The sequence below is a fragment of the Sciurus vulgaris genome, assembly GCF_902686455.1.
Source record: "Sciurus vulgaris genome assembly, chromosome: 11".
Classification (NCBI taxonomy): Eukaryota; Metazoa; Chordata; class Mammalia; order Rodentia; family Sciuridae; genus Sciurus; species Sciurus vulgaris.
This window is the reverse complement of record NC_136472.1, coordinates 63154811-63175477: the sequence shown is the minus strand read 5'-3', so window position 1 is coordinate 63175477 and position 20667 is coordinate 63154811. Positions and strand designations below refer to the sequence as shown.

At 43.7% G+C, this 20667-nt stretch overlaps 2 protein-coding genes and 1 pseudogene across 6 annotated transcripts; 2 read left to right on the top strand and 1 right to left on the bottom strand.

Annotated features, from left to right (window-relative positions):
- Window positions 1–1514: 1514 nt before the first annotated feature.
- On the top strand, window positions 1515–9261 carry AKIP1 (A-kinase interacting protein 1). 4 transcript variants are annotated; one of them, XM_079105400.1, is made up of 5 exons: window positions 1515–1725; window positions 2425–2505; window positions 4908–5012; window positions 6583–6663; window positions 8504–8649. In XM_079105400.1, exons 1-5 carry the CDS (start codon window positions 1591–1593, stop codon window positions 8645–8647), a joined length of 546 nt encoding a protein of 181 aa, XP_078961526.1. In that variant the 5' UTR covers window positions 1515–1590; the 3' UTR covers window positions 8648–8649. The 4 variants fall into 4 exon arrangements, with proteins under 4 accessions (XP_078961526.1, XP_078961524.1, XP_078961523.1 ...); XM_079105398.1 differs by having other exon boundaries at window positions 1587–1894; window positions 8504–9261; XM_079105397.1 differs by having other exon boundaries at window positions 1587–1969; window positions 8504–9256.
- Window positions 8777–19912, bottom strand: LOC306640812 (uncharacterized protein C11orf16). The gene is made up of 7 exons (XM_079105401.1): window positions 19832–19912; window positions 19098–19282; window positions 17472–17619; window positions 15666–15900; window positions 14791–15438; window positions 9803–10026; window positions 8777–9290 (listed from the first exon to the last, which is right to left on the bottom strand). The coding sequence occupies exons 2-6, from the start codon at window positions 19238–19240 to the stop codon at window positions 9803–9805; spliced, it is 1398 nt and encodes a 465-aa protein (XP_078961527.1). The 5' UTR covers window positions 19241–19282; window positions 19832–19912; the 3' UTR covers window positions 8777–9290.
- LOC306640810 (elongation factor 1-alpha 1-like) lies at window positions 11109–12859 on the top strand (annotated as a pseudogene). The gene has a single exon. The product of its transcript is annotated as an elongation factor 1-alpha 1-like (transcript).
- Window positions 19913–20667: the final 755 nt, after the last annotated feature.

Below are 20667 nucleotides of genomic sequence, written 5' to 3'. Positions count from 1 at the left end.
AACTATTTTTTTAAAAGATAAGGAAAAGGGCTGGGGGATATCTCAGTTGGTAGAGTGCTCACCTCACAAGCACAAGGCCCCAAGTTCAATCCCCAGCACCGCAAAAAAAAAAAAAAAAAAAAAAAAAGGAAAAGTGAGGCTCAAAGAAGTAATTTGCCCAGAATCACAGCAAAAAAAAAGTGGCAGAGACTGGATAGCTGAAAAGCTGCCCAGATTGGATATTCAGGACACTGTGGCACAATAACCACTACACTCTAAAGAAAAGGAACTGATAAACATGGGAAGAAAGTTTTGGAATACTCCTAAAATGAAAAAGCACCTCAGGGAGAAATGCAGGGTTTCACTCACTCTTCTTTTTATAAGGAGAAAAGCAGAGAGAAGTGAGCAAAATCAACAGTAGAGATGGAGGTTGTAGGTTGTAGTAGTATCCTGATATTCACCTGGCAGTAACTCATCACTGCTAATCAAGCCCATCTGCAGAGACTAGTTGAGGACTGAGGATTTCCTTGTGTCCTTTAAAATGACCCTACTCCCAACTGATCAGTGCTTTGCTGCTTACAGCACGAAGACCTTGGATTAATCTCCCTTAGCAGGGTGGAAAGGTAACCATGCACACAGTTCCTGACTTAAAAATGGTGCGATTATTCCTTTTTGTTCTTTTTAGTTAAACAATGATTTTATCGCTTGAGTACCTACACAAATTTATGCTACCAAAGCACAGGCTGTGGATGACTTATTTCCAAAATGGTGCTAGGAATTGAACCCAGGACTTAAACAAGCACACCAGACAAGCACTCTACCACTGGGTTATAGCCTCAGTCCCACAATTATTCTTCAAAGGTGGATTCAAACTCCAAGAGAAAGAGACTTCCAAAAATGTACGAATCCGTTCTTGCCTTGAGGAAGCAGCGGTGAGGGGACTGAGAGACCCCACCGCTTTTCAGGCTCCCCCTGCCCTGTGGGACAGAAAACACCTGCCTTCTGGCTGAGATCAGTGTTCCAGAGCCAACAGGCCTGCCTACGGTAGGCCTCCATCCAGAGGTCTCCAAAACTCATCTTGGCACCCTTATTGCTTGGCCGACACTAAGCACGTCCTCAAAAAGATAAAAAGGTGGTTTTAGAGATACCCTTAAAAAATTACAGACCAATATAAAGAGGTGCCGGAAGCACTTGGCTTAGCCCTAACAATGTTTCAGACCAACGAACCACCTGACTTTACACCAGGTTCACCAAGTCAGGCTGCGAGGTACTCGTACCGGGCCTTTGGCTGACAGCTCCACCCTGAACCCCTGCGCCCCCGCCTCTGCCACCGCACCCTTGAACCCTTCAGTTAGCACGGCAACCTGCGCGCAGGGCAGCGGCCAGGACGCTGAAGGCGTGTCCCGCCCAGGCCGCGCGCCAGCCGCCCCCGCCTCACTCCTCCTTCCGCCAATGGTCTGCTGCGCCGGCGCCAGGAAGTCCAGGCCCGCCTCCCCCTCGGAGAGCGCAGGGCGCAGTGCGCACTGAGTAAGCGGGACTGGTGAGGGGCTCCTCAGTCCAGGGGCGGGGGGGCGGAAAATTGGAGGGGGCCAGCGCGTGCAGCCTCGCCCCATGGCCGGGCGCCCGCTGGAGTGCGCGTTGGGGGCGGACGGGGTTCGGGTGATCGCCAGGGAGGTCGAGGCCGGGGCTCCCACCCTGAACAGGAGCAGCGTCGCGGCAGTACGACTGAACCTCTGGTGTCTGTGTGTATATGCCTGCCCAGGGAGACATGGAAAACTGTTTCGCCGCGGCGGCGCTGAACGGGGTGGACGGACGTTCCCTGCAGCGCTCAGCTAGGCTGGGTCAAGAAGTGCTGGAGCGGGCCAAGAGGAGGGCGGTGAACTGGCATTCACAGGAGCGTCCCAAAGGCAGCATGGGGAGTCTTTCCCGGGAGGGGTCCTACCAAGAAGACAGCTGGCAGCGGGTCCCCATTCCCTTTCTCCCAGGAGAGGTGAGGGCCTGGAGCTGGGACCACTCATTCTCTAGGCGGTGGCCTGCAGGCTTCCAGGAGTGCACCCCACAGAAGCACCTGAGGGATTCCGCCCTTGGCCCTTGGCGGAAAGATGGAAAGTATCAGGACAATGAATGGAAAAAATCTTTTGAAAAGTCTCCTTTTGACAGATTCTTGTTTGGGTGGCTGTAGAACAATGATAGGCTTGGTCCTGGTTGATTACTTTAAAAAAAATACTAACATGGGCACCATATGATATTAGAGGAAAGGCAGCAAATCTCTTTTTTAGGTTCTGAATAAATTGCACGTCTATTTTATTGAGTTGAAATTCTCAGTAAGATCCTTCTTAAACTTACAGAGGACTTTACAAAAGTGGAGAGAGTAGTTCCAAAATGGTTTCATTTTCTATCAGGGAATCCTAGACCTCACTTGTGACTTGCCATTTATTCAAATAGAGAGAAGAAAGGCACCCAACCCTTAGTGCTTCCTTCAGAACAATGGCTGAATTCATGGACTATACTTCAAGTCAGTGTGGGGTAAGTTGGTGTGAACCAAAGCCATGCCCCATCGCCAAGGAATGATAACAATGTGGATCTTTCTGGAATTCAGAAAGACTAAGAATACTCCTGAATCTAATGTTCATCAGGCCCGCACCCAAGTTATAAGTCATCCAACAAATATTTATTGAATTCCTAACTCTGATTGTTGAGGATACTGTTGTGAACAATCAAAACGTCTCTGCTCTTACTGAGTTTTCAGTCTAGTGTGTGTGGGTGGGTATTTGCTGAATTCTAAAACAGGTCAAATTGTAGGGTGGTGTTGTTTTCCAATATTCAATTTAAGGTTAAAAAAAAAAAATAGGATCACTCTAAACTGTTAACTGAGCCTCTTTGTTTTCAGAATGCATTGAAACATTGAGGGGCACAGGCATGTAACTCAGCTACTCTGTAATCCCAGCTATTTGGGAGGCTGATGCAGGAGGATTGCAAGTTGGATGCCAGCCTGGGCAACTTAGTGAGACCCTACCGCAAAATAAGACTGGGGGTATAGCTCAGAGGATTCAGTCCCCAGTGTCATATACACACAACAACGAAATGTGTTGAGACAAAAACTGAAACACAGTGTACATTAGATCTTAACTTGTAATGTTTGTTTCAAGTCCCTGGTGATCAGCCTTTATGTCCCAGCGGGTCCATAAGCAGTTGTTGGTGACAAACTGGTTATATAGGACAGATAGAGTTTCCTAGTCAGGGATGTGTGGTTTAGTATCAGAAACTGCTTCTCAGGAATCATATCCATGTTCTGCCACTGTAATGTATTGCCAGTTAGTCTCTCTCAACCTTACCAAAACCATGTGACCCAAACAATGATAAGCTAGAGAAAGCACTTCAGGACCTGAAGGTATTTTAGTTTCCCATCATAAAATTAAGATTTCTAAAATCCTTTCCAGTCTTTATAGTCTACTTCTTTGGTTTCCACAGAGGAACAGTGGCAAATTATAAACTCTAGGATGCAGGATTTAAGTGAGATTTTGGTACCATTCATTAAAATGGGTGAACAAATCTTTTAAAGTCCCTCCTCTGAAACCAATGCACTTAGGTCATCTGTTAAGTACTTCTGAGGTAATATTGAAGGCAGACCAGCCAACATTGAGGGAAATCACCTGTATGGAAGGTGCTTTCTATCTTGGATTAACACCAGAATTCTGGTCTCTTCCAGCCTTAACATTTTGTGAGTCTTTTATGACTGTGAGGACACCTGTCTGTAAGGGAGAGGGAAGAGGATTCCTTATTTTACTACTTTTTCCATTTTTTATGTTCAGATCAAAAAAAAAAAAAAAAAAAAAAAAAAACCTCTTAATCTTTGTACATCCTTTATAAAAATTGTTGTGACCCAAATAGTATTCCAACCAATGCAGTATTATTCAGTATATTTTCATGTCCTTATTTGTACTGAGGTGGTTGTAGAAAAATCCATGTGTATCTGTATTGTAAATGATAAATACTTGGTTTATTGTTTAGTAAAAGGAATAATATTTGTCTTTTGTTTGAGGTTTAGCAAATTGGTGTTCTTCATGTTGATTTTCAGTTCATGCTTCAGTTCAAATCTGTTCAGAATGGATCCTCAGAACCCCTTGGCTTTCTAGAGATGTAGGATAGTATTATGGATTTGCCTTCACAATTTTGAAGCAGCTCCTAAAAGTTATCAGATCCATGTTGTGAGTTCTTTCCCTGCTTATTCTTCTAGTCACATACTTTAGACACTATCCCTACAGTATGTTCAAAACAAGCAGGCTTGTGATGTCTTCATCATTAGTCATAATCAAGGGCAAATCTGAGGTTAACTTTGAGGGAGGGAAGTAAATAGACAAGAAAAATGTAACTGTTTTCTGATCCTTTGGATTATTATTAAATTGGAGACCTTTCCTTCCACTCCCCTGCATGGGAACCCTAGGGAGTAGGGTTGCATAGCTCTTGGGTTTATGTTTCATTTCCTGCTGTATTTCTAAATCTCAAGAAAATGTACCCCTCTTTTCCCATGTTCTTGTCTGAGACTTAGACAGTAAACATGGAACTGTTCATCAGAACTTGTCAGGAGAAGAAAGGAAAGGGCATGTGTATTTGACTTTGAGGCAAAGATGTGAAAAATTATTTAACTTGGCAGAGGACATGGTCCTGCCCAACTTTTATTGGCCACAGTTCTTGCCCTTCAGAGGCAGCAGATGGCAGCAAAGTAGTGCCAAATGCATTTTGCTTCTCTTTAGCCACTTCACATGGCCTAAGGCTTCAGAGACCTCTCAACAGCATAGGTGGTTTACATTTGCTCTCTTGCCTACCTCATTAACCATACTTTGCCCAGCCATTGGGGGTTTTATTTGTTTATTTATTGAAAATTTAACCTACCTGATTACCCAACATCTTTCACATTACTTCTCTAGAAATATTATTCATCTGTGGCAGAGGAAGGAGGGGCAACCCATGTCTATCGTTATCACAGAGGGAAGTCGGAGTTGCACGTGTGTTCTTACAGCAGGCACGGTCAGGTATGTATCTTCAGCTGTCCTGAGTGTGAGACCCTGTTCGGGGGAGTTCCTATTGAACTCTTATTATTGTATACCTGTGTGACTCAGCAGTATAGTGCTCAACAGAAAAGTATCAACTCGAAGCCTTAAAGAACTTACAGTGGTGAGCATGAAGTAGACTAAACCAAAAGACTGATTTCACAGTAGGATCTTTAGTTGAACCAGCAATCCTGGGCTGTGGGATTCTTGAGTATGCTTAAGAGTTTCACATGTCTTCTTCTGCATCTAGGGATAGAAAAGAGATTTTTAATAATTATATATCTTGTTGAGATAGTGATAATTAGCATTCTTTGATAATTTTTAAAAAGGAAGTGCAGCCAGGTGCATTGGCTTACACCTGTAATCTCAGTGACTCAGGAGGCTGAGGCAGGAGAATCACAAGTTTGAGGCCAGCCTCCCCAATTTAGTGAGACCCTGTCTCAAAAAAAAAAAAAAAAAAAAAAAAGGGCCAGGGTAGTAGCTCAGTGTTACAGTGCCCCTGGGTTCAATCTCTGTCCCCTGCCCCCAGTGCAAGGGAAAGGCAGGGATCTCTTTAAATATATATATTTTTAAAGACAGGGTCTCTCTATGTTGTGCATACTGATCTTGAATTCCCAGACTTAAGTGATACTTTTTCTAAAGATAGTAACAGTTATAGGCCTGTCACTACAGACCTTTCTTAAACACATGTCATTATGGGGAAGCCAAATGTTCTACTTGTTAAATTGGAGGAGGTGGTTTTTGAGGAGAGAATAGGCATTTTGTTGTTCTTTCTTTTCTTTTTTTTTTTTTTCCCCCTGTGCTGGGGATTGATCCTAGGGCCTGTGCATGTGAGGCAAGCACTCTACCAACTGAGCTATATCCCCAGCCCCGGCATTTTGTTTTTCTTGAACTCCTCTAGTTGTACCCAAAAAACTTGAGTCCAGAGTCTAATTCTCAAGTCAGACTCCTGACTTCCATGGCCTGAGGGCCACCTTGGGGTGTCAGAGCAGATAGTTTTAGGAAAAGTGCAGTCAGTGAGCACAGGGATGTGTAGCAGGGCAGGCTGGAGGCATCTTCTGTTTTTTCCTGGGAACTGCAGGAGTCTGCATCCTGGGTTCCCTTTGAGGGCTTCACCTGAGCACCTTACTTAAGTGCACCTGACCTTTAGTGGTTACATGTGGGGTAGTCATTCGTCTCTATATAAAACCTAAGTCGATGACTCTGAGGGAATTGGCTTTATCAGTCAGCCTGTTCCCTTCTAGTACCCACACTCCTAGAAGCACAGAAGAGAATTATATTTTCTAAGCACCCACTGAGTGTTATCAAATCCAAAATAGGGCTGGGGATGTGGCTTAGTGGTCATGTGTCCCTGAGTTCAATCCCCAGTACCCAAAAAAAAGTAATATGGTAAACACCTGACTAAAAATAACTCAGACTTCACTCAAAAGAACCGTAATAACTTTGATGACAACTTACAAAAAGTGTACAGAACTATTCTCCTAATAAGGTAGGAGAAAATGTGTAATACAGAAATCAAAGTTTGAACGCTGATCAATATTTGTCTCTTCAGAGAAATAACAGAGAAAAGACATCCCTCAGTTCCGAAAGCAACTATGAAACATCAGCACATGCTCCAGAGGCATCCCGGCTGGTGAGTGCAGAGCTGCTAGTGTGCTATTCTTCACCACCATTGCAATTCCATGAACCAGTTGACCTGTTAATTATTGGATTGTTTGTTCTGAATCTGTAATATTTTCAAGTTGGAATGATTTTACGTTCAAGGAGGGTGAACAAAATTTTGGTTCAGTGTAAAGTTGTGTTTTGTTGGCATCCATCCTTCGAAGTTTCAGATATGCTCTTTGTGCCTGAACTCATAGTTGTGGTTGGAAAAAATGTGAAATATTCACAACTCAGTTCCTAAGGCTCAGCTGGGCTGGCACTGGGTCCTGCTGGAATTCCACCATCTGTTCAAGCAGCAGGAGGGCTTGACCTGCTGCTTATAAAGTGCAACTGTTGCTGTAACTCTGAAACATATACCTTTGGTGAGATATCAGGTTCTAAGACATATAAAAGTATGTTTCCATTTTCCACAAATATTTCTCTGAAAGATGTATAATGAGGTTTTCATTTTTTAGGGTAAATTACTCATTAGTTTATGAGCCTCAAAGAATCTTTTTGGAACTTAGAAGGGCTGGAATTCTGAGGAAAGGAACTTCAGCATGTTGCTACAATAAATTCCTTTTTGTATACAGTTTGCTGGGAGCCAGGATTTGGAATATACTAGCATTAGTAGCAACTAAGATTATTCTACTTCTAGTACAAATATAAATCATTAGCTTAGATGCCTCCATCATTGCTGATTTTTGGTGATGCTGATCTTCCTGATGTTCCATAATGCTGGAGTCACGATGCAGTCTTACCCCACCGTTAATTTTGATTACAGAGCATCTTTGCCTTTTTGCAATTCTGATACAGCTGTTTTTTTCTGAAATTTCTCATTTATATTTAATAACCAGTAAATACAACATTCATATATATTCACATTTATTAAATAATGGACCTCCAATTTTACAGTAACTGGATATGTAAGTTGTAAACAACTTTTGTAAAAATCATCTTCAGATCTATCTGAAAGGCAAAGCAGGGTGAGAGAGAGTTTCATAAACATTATTTATTCCTGCTGGTGAATTTGCTGGCCAGTGGTTTTACTTTTCCCAGTGTGGCTTCTTCTGAGCATTGACCAAACATGACTGAGCATCATAGCTGACACTTTTGCTGTTACTGGCTCTTTTCTGGTTTGTGACTTTGCCCTTTTGCTCTCTGAACTGAGACCCATCTTCTGCCTGCATTCCTACCATGACCCATTTCCCAACCATGGGTGAAGTCTAGCTCAAGAGAATGGTTTGCACTCATTTCAGCTCTAAACTCATTAAGTCCAGCTTCCAGCATAGAATCATTCCTCCAGCTCACTTGCTGCTTCAGTGACAAAATGGCATCCATTCATATTGTTCACATATGATTTGTTTTAGGAGAAAAGAAATGCTTGATTTTCTTGATAATGAATTTAGCAAAACACAATGAAAAAGAATGTTTTTCGTTATGCCATTACTGTCAATCTCTGCTTACAAGTGTAAAACAATGACCATCAGTCTGTCTCTTTGCCTAATTCTTACCCCAACTAGAGTGTTTTTTTTTAAATAATCCATCATATTTCTATAACACTTTAGCATTTATGAAGTGTTTTCACATGCTTACTTGTGAGATAGATAGTATCACAGCTTTATAAATAAGGAAACAAATATAAGGCTGAGGTTTATCTAGATGACAGTGCTATTGTATGACCACGCTGAGCCTTGAAGACAGGACCTCCATCTCCCCCATCAGTGCTTTATTCCATCATACCTCTGACACACAAAGTTAGCCTGGTGGAGGTGCTGTGTTGGCATTGAGATATAAAATCTTTAAACTATGGTGTCTTCTTTTCCTTTCAGGCTGAAGATGTCTCAAAGGACCTCTACATAGAAGTATATCCAGGGACCTATTCTGTCACTGTGGGCTCAACTGCCTCAACCAAGAAGACTCATGTAGTAGCGGTTGATTCGGGACAAAGCGTGGACTTGGTCTTCCCTGTATGATGTTGGCCTTCACTGTCATCACATCACTCTTTTTCACATAGCAAGAAGAATAAAGCCACATATGATTTTCTTAATAATCACACATTAATCCTGCTTTTAGTGCTGACTATAGAGGGTCAGCCTTCCTGGGAACTAGGAAGTCCCATTTTAACTTGAGAGTCCCCCCACCCTCATTTGCCTGAAAGTAATAATGTGATGATGCTCTTTGAAGAGGTTTTATTACTAGCTTTCCAAGTAAAGGCTAATTATGATAATAAAGGGAAAGATTTGAAAACACAGAATTCATTTTATTGCTATTAAAAAGAGGTTAAACACAGTGTTCCTCATGTATAGCTGTAGCCTTTATGAAAAGACAGCAGAGAGGCTGTAGAGACATTTGCCCATAGCAGTCTACTACACCCTGTGGCCTTTGTGGAAGTGGTGTCTTCAGGCAGTGCCACCAGGCAGGGCCACTGGCTCCTATGCCCCTTACAAGTAGTGCCTTCCTGCTGTTTATCTGCATGGAGATCTTAATGGGGTAAAGATGCTGCTGCTTACTTGACTCTCACCTGCAGCCTGTGTTCTGCCTTCCATTGAGGAAGGTCTTGTCAGCCACTCTTTATAACTCTTTGTTAGGTATTTACCATCATTATCTTTTAACTTCCTGTTAAAAAGAAAGAAAACTCCTGAGTCGCATGTTGACTATAAATTTAAGGATCAAAAATCACTGATTTTTAAAAAGTCATTGATATATCCCAAGATTTTTTAACCTACCCCTTTAACTGCCTGATGAATCATATCATTTTGAACATAGCTAATTTTTCCTCTGGAAAATGCTATATATTATGTGACAAAAATAAAAGTTTTAAATAAATCTATATTAGCATTCCTACAAGGAAAAGGCTCAGCTAGACAAGGGCCTAGTAAAGCAGACCGGTGTCCAACACCTTGGGACAGTGTTTAAATGGAGAGCCTTGTACCTCCCCTCCCACAAGAAACCAGTCATAAGCTTCATGGGTTCTGTAAGCCTTCTGAAATTACATGCAAAATCGTGATTACAATTTTTTGGAAAAGGAGGCCATGGATTTTATAATTCTCAAAGGGAATGTGACCCCAGATGATCTAAGAACCTTTTAAGGAGCCTCTAAATGACCCTTCGCAGTCATTCTGCTTTACCTAGACCCCCAGGGCTTTTAGTTTGAATTCTTGGGAATTCTTGTCCCTTGGATGTGTCCTGATATCCTGACTCAGTTTTCTGTGTTCGGCTTCCTCTGGTAGGGTCTGCAGTGGCTTCATGTTGGTTGCTTTCAGGGTCAGCTCTTTGGTAGTCCCCACTACTGCAGTTTGTACTCTCTGTTTGTTGTCCTTCTCTTCTTTCCAGATGTTGCAACCTCTTGTTCCTAAACCCAAAATAATTAGGTATGGTGAATATGCCACTATTTTGATGAGTTTAGTCCTAATGACAAATAGAACTGCATTAAGGGACAATGAATCTCATTTAAGTATCTGTAAGCTGCTAGCATTGTTCTGTATTTTAAAGAGAAATAAACTTTGTTAATCATTTCTGGTCATTGTTCTTTTGGGAAAGGTCATTATCTAAAACCCAAATTTGGAGTTGGGAGGGAAGTTATTAAACTTTTTGAACAAACAACAGAGGAAACAAATTAACCAGTTGCCTCCAATTGAGGAAGCTTCTACTCCTTCACTAATCAATAACATCGATTACAAAGAAAAGATAGTTGATGGTTTTAAGAAAACAAGTTTTAAGAAGTTAAATGAATAAAATCAATGAGATTTCTGCAGAACAGGAAAACAATCTAAAAAGGAAGGAATACTTAATTTTTTTTTTTTAAACTACAGATTGAATCCTGTTTGTTGCACTAGGAGGGATGGATGGCAACCCACTATCTGCCTCCCTAGGATTTCTGGGATCAGTGACCTCTTGCTGCCTGCTGCTGAAAGGAACTAAAAGTGTGAAGGCAGAGTGACCCATTTAAGAGGTTTCATAAGAGGAAGAGCTCAAGACCGTCAAGCTTTAGTATTTTGACAGAACAGAGCTCAAATACTGTCAGATCAAATACTGATATCTAGTACTGATTAGATACCAGTCATATTTAGGAGAAGCAAAGCAGCATATTTATTTCCTTTAAAGAAAACAAAATTTGGAAGGGAGAATAAAGCTGTTTTTTACCATTGTTTCCAGCCCTAGTCCATACGTGGTTTTATACACTTCATCTTTTCTAGTCAACTATGACAGTTATTGCATCTGTGACAAGGGCTGGGGATGGCCCCTTTCTCCAGACCCCATCTCAAGACTGCTCTCCAAAGATTTGGGAACGTGCCTGATGATGCTGAAGGTTCAGCCCTGGGATTAACTTTCCCTGGAGCATAGTAAAAGAAACAGTACTTCAAGTTACTATATTTATCTTCTTTACAGTCAGTTATTAGAATGGGAGGGTGTTGCTTTTTCGCAACGGGTTTTCCACCAGAACTCAGGTGTCATGAAAACCACCGCTAAATCAAAGCCAAAATGGGAAAGGAAAAGACTCATATCAACATCGTTGTCATCAGACACGTAGATTCGGGCAAGTCTACCACTACTGGTCATCTGATCTACAAATGTGGTGGGATCGACAAAAGAACCATTGAAAATTTTGAGAAGGAAGCTGCTGAAATGGGAAAGGGCTAGTTCAAGTATGCCTGGGTCTTGGATAAACAAAGCTGAGCGTGAGCGTGGTATCACCATTGACATCTCCCTGTGGAAATTTGAGACCAGCAAGTATTAATGTGACTATCATTGATGCCCCAGGACACAGAAACTTTATCAAAAACATGATTATAGGCACATCTCAGGCTGACTGTGCTGTCCTGATTGTTGCTGCTGGTGTTGGTGAATTTGAAGCTGGTATCGCCAAGAATGGGCAGACCTGTGAGCACACCCTTCTGGCTGACACACTGGGTGTGAAACTACTAATTGTTGGTGTTAACAAAATGGATTCCACTGAGCCACCCTACAGTCAGAAGAGATATGAGGAAATCGTTAAGGAAGTCAGTACCTACATTAAGAAAATTGGCTATAACCCTGACACAGTAGCATTTGTGCCAATTTCTGGTTGGAATGGTGACAACATGTTGGAGCCAAGTGCTAATATGCCTTGGTTCAAGGGATGGAAAGTCACTCGTAAAGATGGCAGTGCCAGTGGAACCACACTGCTTGAAGCTTTAGATTGCATCCTGCCACCAACTCGTCCAACTGACAAGCCTTTGCGTCTGCCCCTCCAGGATGTCTACAAAATTGGTGGTATTGGTACTGTCCCTGTGGGCCGAGTGGAGACTGGAGTTCTCAAGCCTGGCATGGTGGTCACTTTTGCTCCAGTCAACGTCACAACTGAAGTAAAGTCTATTGAAATGCACCATGAAGCTCTGAGTGAAGCTCTTCCTGGAGATAATGTGGGCTTCAAGTCAAGAAAGTGTCTATCAAAGATGTTCGTCGTGGCAATGTTGCTGGTGACAGCAAAAACGACCCACCAATGGAAGCAGCTGGTTTCATTGCTCAGGTGATTATCCTGAACCATCCAGGCCAAATCAGTGCTGGCTATGCCCGTGTACTGGATTGTCACACAGCTCATTGCTTGCAAGTTTGCTGAGCTGAAAGAAAAGATTGATTGGTAAGAAGCTGGAAGATGGTCCTAAATTCTTGAAGTCTGGTGATGCTGCCATTGTTGATAAGGTTCCAGGAAAGCCCATGTGTGTTGAGAGCTTCTCTGACTATCCTCCTCTGGGTCGTTTTGATGTTCGTGATACGAGGCAGACAGTTGCTGTGGGTGTCATCAAAGCAGTGGACAAGAAGGCTGCTGGAACTGGCAAGGTCACCAAGTCTGCCCAGAAAGCTCAGAAGGCTAAATATTACCCCTAACACCTGCCACCCCAGTTTTAAGCAGTTGTGGAAGAACGGTCTCAGAACTGTTTGTCTCAATCGGCCATTTAAGTTTAATAGTAAAAGACTGGTTAATGATAACAGTGCATCGTAAAACCTTCAGAAGGAAAGGAGAATGTTTTGTGGACCATATGTTTTTTCTCTGTGTGTGTGTGTGTGTGTGTGTGTGTGTGTGTGTGTGTAGCAGTTTTAAGTTATTAGTTTTTAAAATCAGTACTTTTTAATGGAAACAACTTGACCAAAAATCTGTCACAGAATTTTGAGACCCATTAAAACAAAAGTTTAATGCGGAAAAAAAAAAAAAAAGAACGAGAGGGTGTTGGACTGGATCTGTTTAAATGTACTGATGGGGCAAGAGACTGAATATAGGTTTAAATGACTTGGGCAGTGGAGAGAAAAGCAGTGAATGTGTAGAACCAGGGAAAATTTGGACTTAATTTGGAACCATTCTAGAGATTGCTATGGAGCAAGCCAGAGCAGTGGGAATGCAGACGTGATAACTGGGGCCTGTCTGACTACCATGTTGCCTCTGGTCACCCTTTTGTTGTTCCTTCCTCTTGTGCTGGGCCTGGTGCTGTCTCAATTGCTCCCCTAACTCTTTTGTTGGGTGGATAAAGGTTTTCTTTCTCCAGGCTGTGCTGAATCAGGAGAAAGTGGAAGCTATGGAGAAGTTTGTATGAAAATAATTTTGGTAGCATTCTTTTTATGTTATCACTCATTGGTAGAGTAGATCTGAGAAAGAGCTATTTCCAAGTAGCTGCTTCCAGGGCTTACCATTGTGAGAGCAGAGCAATACATTTCACAGAAGCCCAGGACCCCTTCCCCCTCCACCATATATTTTTCAATACAAAGTTTCCTCTTGGGGAGAGGAGGAAGAGCTCAGATGGCCATAGATGGAGTCTTATGCTTCTGTTTCCCTATCAGAAGTGGGAAAAAATCCCACACCTTGGAAACCTGAAAAAGCAGCAACCCTCATAAAATACAACTATAGCTGACTTATATCCACTCCCACCCATGCCAAAAACCAGGGGTTCCAAGGAGTCACCCAAGAAGGTTTCTCATTGTAAAAACAATTTCCCAACTTTCTGGAGGTAAAAACTTATGAAGTCCTTACCCCTGGGGCAAGAGTGAAATCCTCATGGGTTGAGCAGTACTTCTAGCTGAGTAGCTGTCCTAGAAATAAGGCAATGGCTCCAAACAAGGACTCTCCATGGGTCCCATTGTGGGCAGTGCCTAGAGATCCCTGCGCCTTTAGCAGTGGTGTTCCTTAGTGCTCCTAGTATGCCTGCCCCAAATACCCCTGCACTGAACATTCAATCAGTGTCTCCAGGGCTAAAGGAATCTAGGCTAAGGTTGGGCTTACCCAGGTTACCTCCTTCACACAACTCTGCCAGCAGACCTAGTCTTCTGTTCTTTTTAGGCCCCATTAGGAATTTAGATAGGATGTGTCTGGAGCAGATCAATAATATGCTGCTTCTCAAATTCACCAAGGCATGTCATAGTCCTCAGTTTGAAGTAAAGAAGCTTGGGAATGTTTGCAGACTGTCCATGACAATTTAACATGGCTTCCCCTATTAGTTGTAAAAAAATGAATAGCATGAGGCAGTGCTTGGTCCTTCCCATTCTGACTTACTATGGGGCTCATCTGGAGAATGTGGCCTGATGACCAATGTTTTTATTTTATTTTTAATTTTTTTTAGTTATAGATGGACACAATACCTTTATTTTATACATTTATTGTTATATGGTGCTGAGGATCAAACCCAGTGCCTTACACATGCTAGGCAAGCACTCTTACCACTGAACTACAACCCCAGCCCTATGATCAATATTTTGAAGGATCAATTTCTGTGCTTCTCAGGACATCAACTCAAATCAACACCTGAAAGCATTTTAACTGTTCAACTAGAGAAAACTCAAGGTCATCAGGGAAAAAAAAAAAAAGGAGGAAGCAAACATGGACAATGGCAGTTCTTCTCAGCAGAGGCTGGTGAAGAAAGAAGAAAATATCAAAATTTAGCACAAAGGTCAGCCCATCCTTCCTCTCTTAGCTTCAGTGGAAACCTACAACTTCCCTCTTCTCATAGTCTCCCCTTCCACTTGGCTGGTCTCCCAGGTATTACTTTCAAGTCCAACAGAGTGGACAGGTGCATTCAATTCCTAAGATGCACATGGATGGGGAGCCAGAAACCCTATCTTGGAAGACAACCCAATGCCCTTGGTATACCTGGTTTCCCAGGACGTGGTTCAGGCCCATTTCGCCTCCAGTACCTCCACTCAGGCTGGCAGGGGCCACTCTGTCTCCAACACTTCTCAGGAAGGATGGGGTCAGTGTTGACTGCGCTGTTCACCATCAGTCTCAGGGGAAGGCCCATCTCCAGCTCATTCTCTGAATCTTCTTCACAAGAAGAAGAAGAGGAGGAAGAAACAGCCACAGGAGCATGCACTGCTACTGATTCCTCTTTAGGATCCTCCAAAGGCAAAAGTTGTGCTGTGGGTTTCAATCCTGACTCCAGGAATTCCCTGGCTGTGACCTCTGAAGTCCTAGTTAGAGGCCACCAGGTGGGGCCCATTAAGGAACAGCAGTAGAAGCAGCCCTGGCACAGCAGCTGGCAGCAGGCATGGGGTTGGCAGGGAGGGCACAGGAAAGGAGCATCCAGAGGAGGCAGGCTAGTGGTGCATCCAGTGACTGGCCCCAGCAGAGAGCAGCAAGGGGCCCAGAGGAGGGGACTGAGGTTCTCCCTGGTGCAAGGCCAGTGCAGCCTCTCCACAGCCTTCTTCCAGGCAGCAGGGGGCACCCACCTGACCCCACCTTGAGGCACTTTAGCTGTCTTGCCATTCCAGAACTGAACAGTGATTTCTTCTTCCTTTGATGCTATGTAACAGAAAAAGGCAACATTTTGTTATAATTACACACACACACACACACACACACACACACACACATATATATATGCAATCTGAAAGATATAAATATGTATCTGTTGCTACCCCGGAGTTAAGCAGCAAGTGAGGTCGTAAGGATTCTTTAATGGTTCTCAATCCCATATGTTCTGGCCTGTCCCCATCTGGGGACTGATGGGTCAGATCAGTTTCCCTTACCTCTCTGGGGGTCTCTTGACTCCAAGCCTAAGAGAACAGTGCCAGGGCCATACCGCTGTCGGCCTGCCTCCCAGGGTGCCAGCACCTTGTCCCCAGGTTGCAATGAGTAGTCCCTGGATGGTGAAAGCTGAATGACATCTTCTTCTAAGACCACACTCTGCTTCTGGGGTGGCAAGTTTGGGCACATTACAAGGGGAGCCTCATATTCCACAAGCAGGATCCCCTGTTTCTCCAGCTATGGGAAAGACAACAAAATAAGATTTTGCATTAGAAGGTACAACAGGGAGCACCCAAGTTTCCCTACAACAACCCAGAACCAGGCCAGAGTTCCTTACCGAGAGGGACCCTTAGAAGAAGGGTCAAGACAGAGGCAGTGCTGCTTAGATATGATTGAAGTGGAGACAGGGAGGGTAATGGGACTATTCTTGCCTCTACTTCCTGCCGCGGACAACTCTTGTTTGTCACATTCTGCCTTTCCCTTTCTATTCTCTTATTTTCCTTTCCTCCAACCAAATGTTTAGTCTACAATTCCCAGGAGGAACGTGGGTTCTCTGGACTTTCCTCTCCTTCCAATACTACCAATGTGTCTAAAACCACCTGGGGATAATTTATCATTCATTTATGAGGCCCACTCAGGCAAGGTGTGATTGTAGCCATAGGGCAGCCCTCAACCTGCCAGCAGTAAAAGGGAAGGTTTAAACAAATGAATAGCATACAAGAGAAAAAGTATTCAAGTTAATTAACAGTAGCAATTGATTTGAGCACTCAGTATGACTTTGAAGAGAAAATAAAGTTACGAATAATTTTAAACCAATCACAAAACAGAACCTTATAGTAGCAGAATTCTGCTAACATTTAATTTGAATTGACCTACTAGTTACTGGAAAAGGATTAAAAAAATGACTTTTGATTGGAAATTCTATGTTCATTTTTTTTTTTTTTTTTGAGAATTCACACTAGTTTTCCTCCCATCAATTCACAAAGTCTGACTCTGAAAAGTTCCAAAGGAGTAAGAAGCCACTGAGGTAAAGCCCAGGTCAGGTTCCTAGTGTGCCAGGAATGAGCCTCTGTGTACAGGAATAGAGCACACATGTGCAGACAGGCATGTTTTTCTCCTCCTTCTCTTAGGCCAGTGCCTACAACTCAACACACTGAATTTTCCTGAGCAAAGTACTTTAAATGTACTTTTTTTTTTTTTTTTTTACTGTTATGGGTTGAATTGTTCCCTTTCCTCCAAAATTTCATATGTTTAAGTTCAAGCCCCCAGTATCTCATAATATGGCTGTTTTGGGGAGTGGAATATGGTTACTGCAGGTTAAGATTAGTTAAGATGAGGTTATAATGAGCATGGCAAGCCCCTAACCAATATGACTGATGTTCTCATAAAAGAGGGAAATTTGGACAGAAACACTCAGGGAGAGCACCATGTCAAGTTGAAAGCTGAGATCAGGGTGATGCTTCATAGGCCAAGGAACACCAAAGATTATCAGAAAACCCCTGAAGCTAGGAGAGGGGCAAGGAACAAATTATTTCTCACAGCCCTTAGAAGGACCTAATGCTGCCAATACCTGGACTTCAAGAAAAGTGAGACAAGTAACTTCTGTTGTTTAAACTGCTCAGTTTGTGGCACTTTGTTTCACAGCTCTAGAAAACTAATATACTCACTGATACTACATGTTCACTTCTACAATCTGGCTATGGGAGATTTGTGCTTATCTAAGAAACTGAACTGCTGGACACCATAGCTGTCTAATCAGGGCCACCTAGAGGAGTGTTCCAGGGGGTTGCTGGGAGTCAGGGACTTGCCTCTGGAGCTGCCTTTATTTGAGCCAGATAATAAAAGCCATCTAGTTCCCTTCTAGCCAGGACCCAAGTGTCAGTGGCACCTCCAACTCTTCCCAGCCAGCCAGGCCCCTGCCATGCTGGGTCAGCAATGTGAAGGCACTGGTGATACCTGGAAAAAAAGCAAGCAAATTTAGGGGGGTGAACACCAAACCTCCAAAATACCAAGGAACACTTTACGCAGTTAGATCTGAGGAGCACCAAGGCACAGGAATTGCACCTTAGGGTATATGAAATAGAAATCCATGGGGAATGTGACTATGACTTCCAGTAAGATAAACTTTTTGGGAAGAACAGGTGTATATACAGGGAAGGAAACCATAATTTTTAAATTGGAAATAATTTCAAGGTAACCAAAACGATTATCCTTGATGTATTCAAATTAATTAATGCTTGTTCCAAAACTAAAAAAAACAGACCAGGAAAGGACACCAGGTGGTAAATTCTAAGGCTATGTATGAGATTCCAGGATGAGGCAAGGAAGTGTGGACTGCAATGCCAAAGGAGCAAAGTTGTAATGCACCTGGCACTGGGGCTCAGAGGGATGAGTTAGTGCTGGAGCAGGGGCAGCACAGAGCAGCTGGCTAAGGTGCTGTGAGACAGTAAAGGGGAAACCAGTTCTGGGGAATTGGGTGGGCAGGACCAGCTGGTCTTAGGGAGCTGTTGCCCGGGGGTTAGGATTTTTAAAGAAACTGTTTTGTGGGCAACTTTGAACACAAAGATGCTTAATTTGGACTTAAACAGGATGGTAGACATAGGTGAATTGAGAAAGGGAGCAATTAAAGTCCATTCCTAACCTAGGCAGACTGCATTCAGAAGCATGGAACTCATCCCTGGAATTTACACAGTTTGTATCTGCTATAGGGTGAGGTTGCTTTGCCCCTTTGTGGTCACACTTTAGACAGCCCCTTTGTGGTCACACTTTAGACAACTGACTGAGGATATTATTCAGAAAAATCCCGACCAGTTGAGGATTTTCAACTGTCATACAAGCTCCTTGGCTGTGTGCTCAGTTAACCTCTGCACTTCAGTTACTGCTCAGCAGATAAATATGGAAAATGCCTTACATATAAGTAACTCAACGTATGTTACTGTTTTCCTCCTTCCTCCTCCCCAGTGGTGGGACTTCTGGGGGTAAACCTGTTCCTTCCTTCACAAAAACCTAACTTGATGACAGCTGAAACTCATATAGGGTGAATACCGAGGGGGCCTGAGAGGGGACTCACACACTCCACCTTAGTTGTTGGTTGTAGAAATTCTAATTTTCATTGCCATAGCAAGTCTTATGTTGACGAAAAATGAGTTAGAAACTTTGGAACTGGTCATTGTTGACTGCTTTCTCTCACACATGCCAATTGTGATAGCCACAACTGTACTGCAGGGTGGGACAAAAGCCAGTCAACCTGGGTCATTGGGAGTACCATTTAGGCCAGGGTAAGAGACTTATACCCTACACAACAGGCCAAACAGTAAAGAGCCCTGTCAGCCTACACAGAAAGCAAGTTCTCTCCTCAGGAGACACCATCTAGAACTAAGAACAAAGGGAAAAGAAAGGGGCCACCCTCCCTCTAGGGTTGCTGATTTTGGTACCTTGTGAGAGCATGGTGCCTGGGGAGGCAGGGCGCTTGGAGAGCAAAGGGGCAGGTGAAGGAGAGGTCCCAGGATGGAGCAGCACAGTTCCAGCCAGGGGCCTTCAGGGTTGTGGCCACACTGCAGTATTTGGGCAAAGACATCCCGAGCTGGGTGGAGGATTGCACGGCCTTCCAAGAGACCACCTGGAACAAGCACCAGCATTACTTGAGTCGCATCCCACAGCCCAGCAGAGGGCGGCTAGGTGGGCCAGGCTCAGCTCCAGGTTAGCTGTAACCTAGGGACAGCTGAGTCCATGCCCCTCCCTCACCCACCAGAGACCCAGTTTCTTCTTTGGAGCATTTGGTCTCAGGAACCTCAGCTCAGGAAACAGGAGGGGTTGTAAGAGCGGGTGCTGTGGTTTTAGAGAAACCAGCTTTAAATCCTTCACAGTTTGGGTGCTCCCTTAACCTCTGCATACGCAGAAAGCAGCTGGCTATAAGCTCAGTATGTTTTTTTCTTCTTTCTTTCTCCCCACTCTTCCTTTCACAAACCCTAACCCTGATGACAAACTACCCCTATACCCAGCCACAAACTCTCCTCCTAACCTGGCTACCTGTTGGAGCTGAGTTCCCAGGTCAAAGCCATAGCTGCTATTCAGGGCTCAAGATCAAACTCAGCTGCTCCAGCCCACCAGAACCCTGTTAGAATCTGTCCTGCCCATCACAGTTCTGACTCCAAAGGGACTTACTCACAGCTCAAAACCCAGCCTCTGTCTCAGTCTCAGGTAACTTCTGACAGTTGGGGCCCGGGGCCTCAGCCCAACTGACTCTTGGTTGCCCAGCAGGTTGCCATGGCTGCAAGCCTGCAAGGATTGCTGTAGGCCAGTGAGAGCACTGAGCATGTGCAGAGGGGTGACAGAAAGCCAAGGGAGACCAGGGAAAAGGAAACAAGGGCTATTCTCAATCTTTCTCTTTAAGGAGAGGGAAGAGAGGAGGAGTGAAAGACCAGTATGTCCCTAGTTCCCCAAAACTTGGGCTTCACTACTGCCAGAAGAGTTAGTCACTCACAGTGGGAAGTCCCCATGGATCCAGGAGAGTCATGTGAGGAGGCAGCTGACCCTTACAGAGACTCAGTGCTGTTGATATACCTTCACCCAAAGCAGAAAGGAAGTTGGGATGGGGGAAGCCACTGGCTGGCCCAAGGACTCTAAGAATTTTTCATGGTTTAAAACAAAATAACCAAAGGCGTGATTATGCTTGTAATAGACAGGACTCTACTGAGGAGTATATGTGGTGACCATTAGGAATGCAGGGAGAGGACCAGTGGTGACCAAAGGAACAGAAGTCTAGATTCTGCTCTTGTTTGACTATTCACAGGAAGAGGCTGGCGTTTTGAGGCATTTCACAGTCACTGTGCACTGATTGTGTCTGGCCCTGTGTTGAGTGAGGAATACCAAAAAGATACATATGGAATTTGTAGGTATCTTGCCTACATCCATTCCCTCCTTCCACAAGTTCTTGTTTCAGTCTGCAGATCCCTATACATAGAGAAGCTGACTGTGGTCCCAGCTCCAGGTGTGTCAGCACAC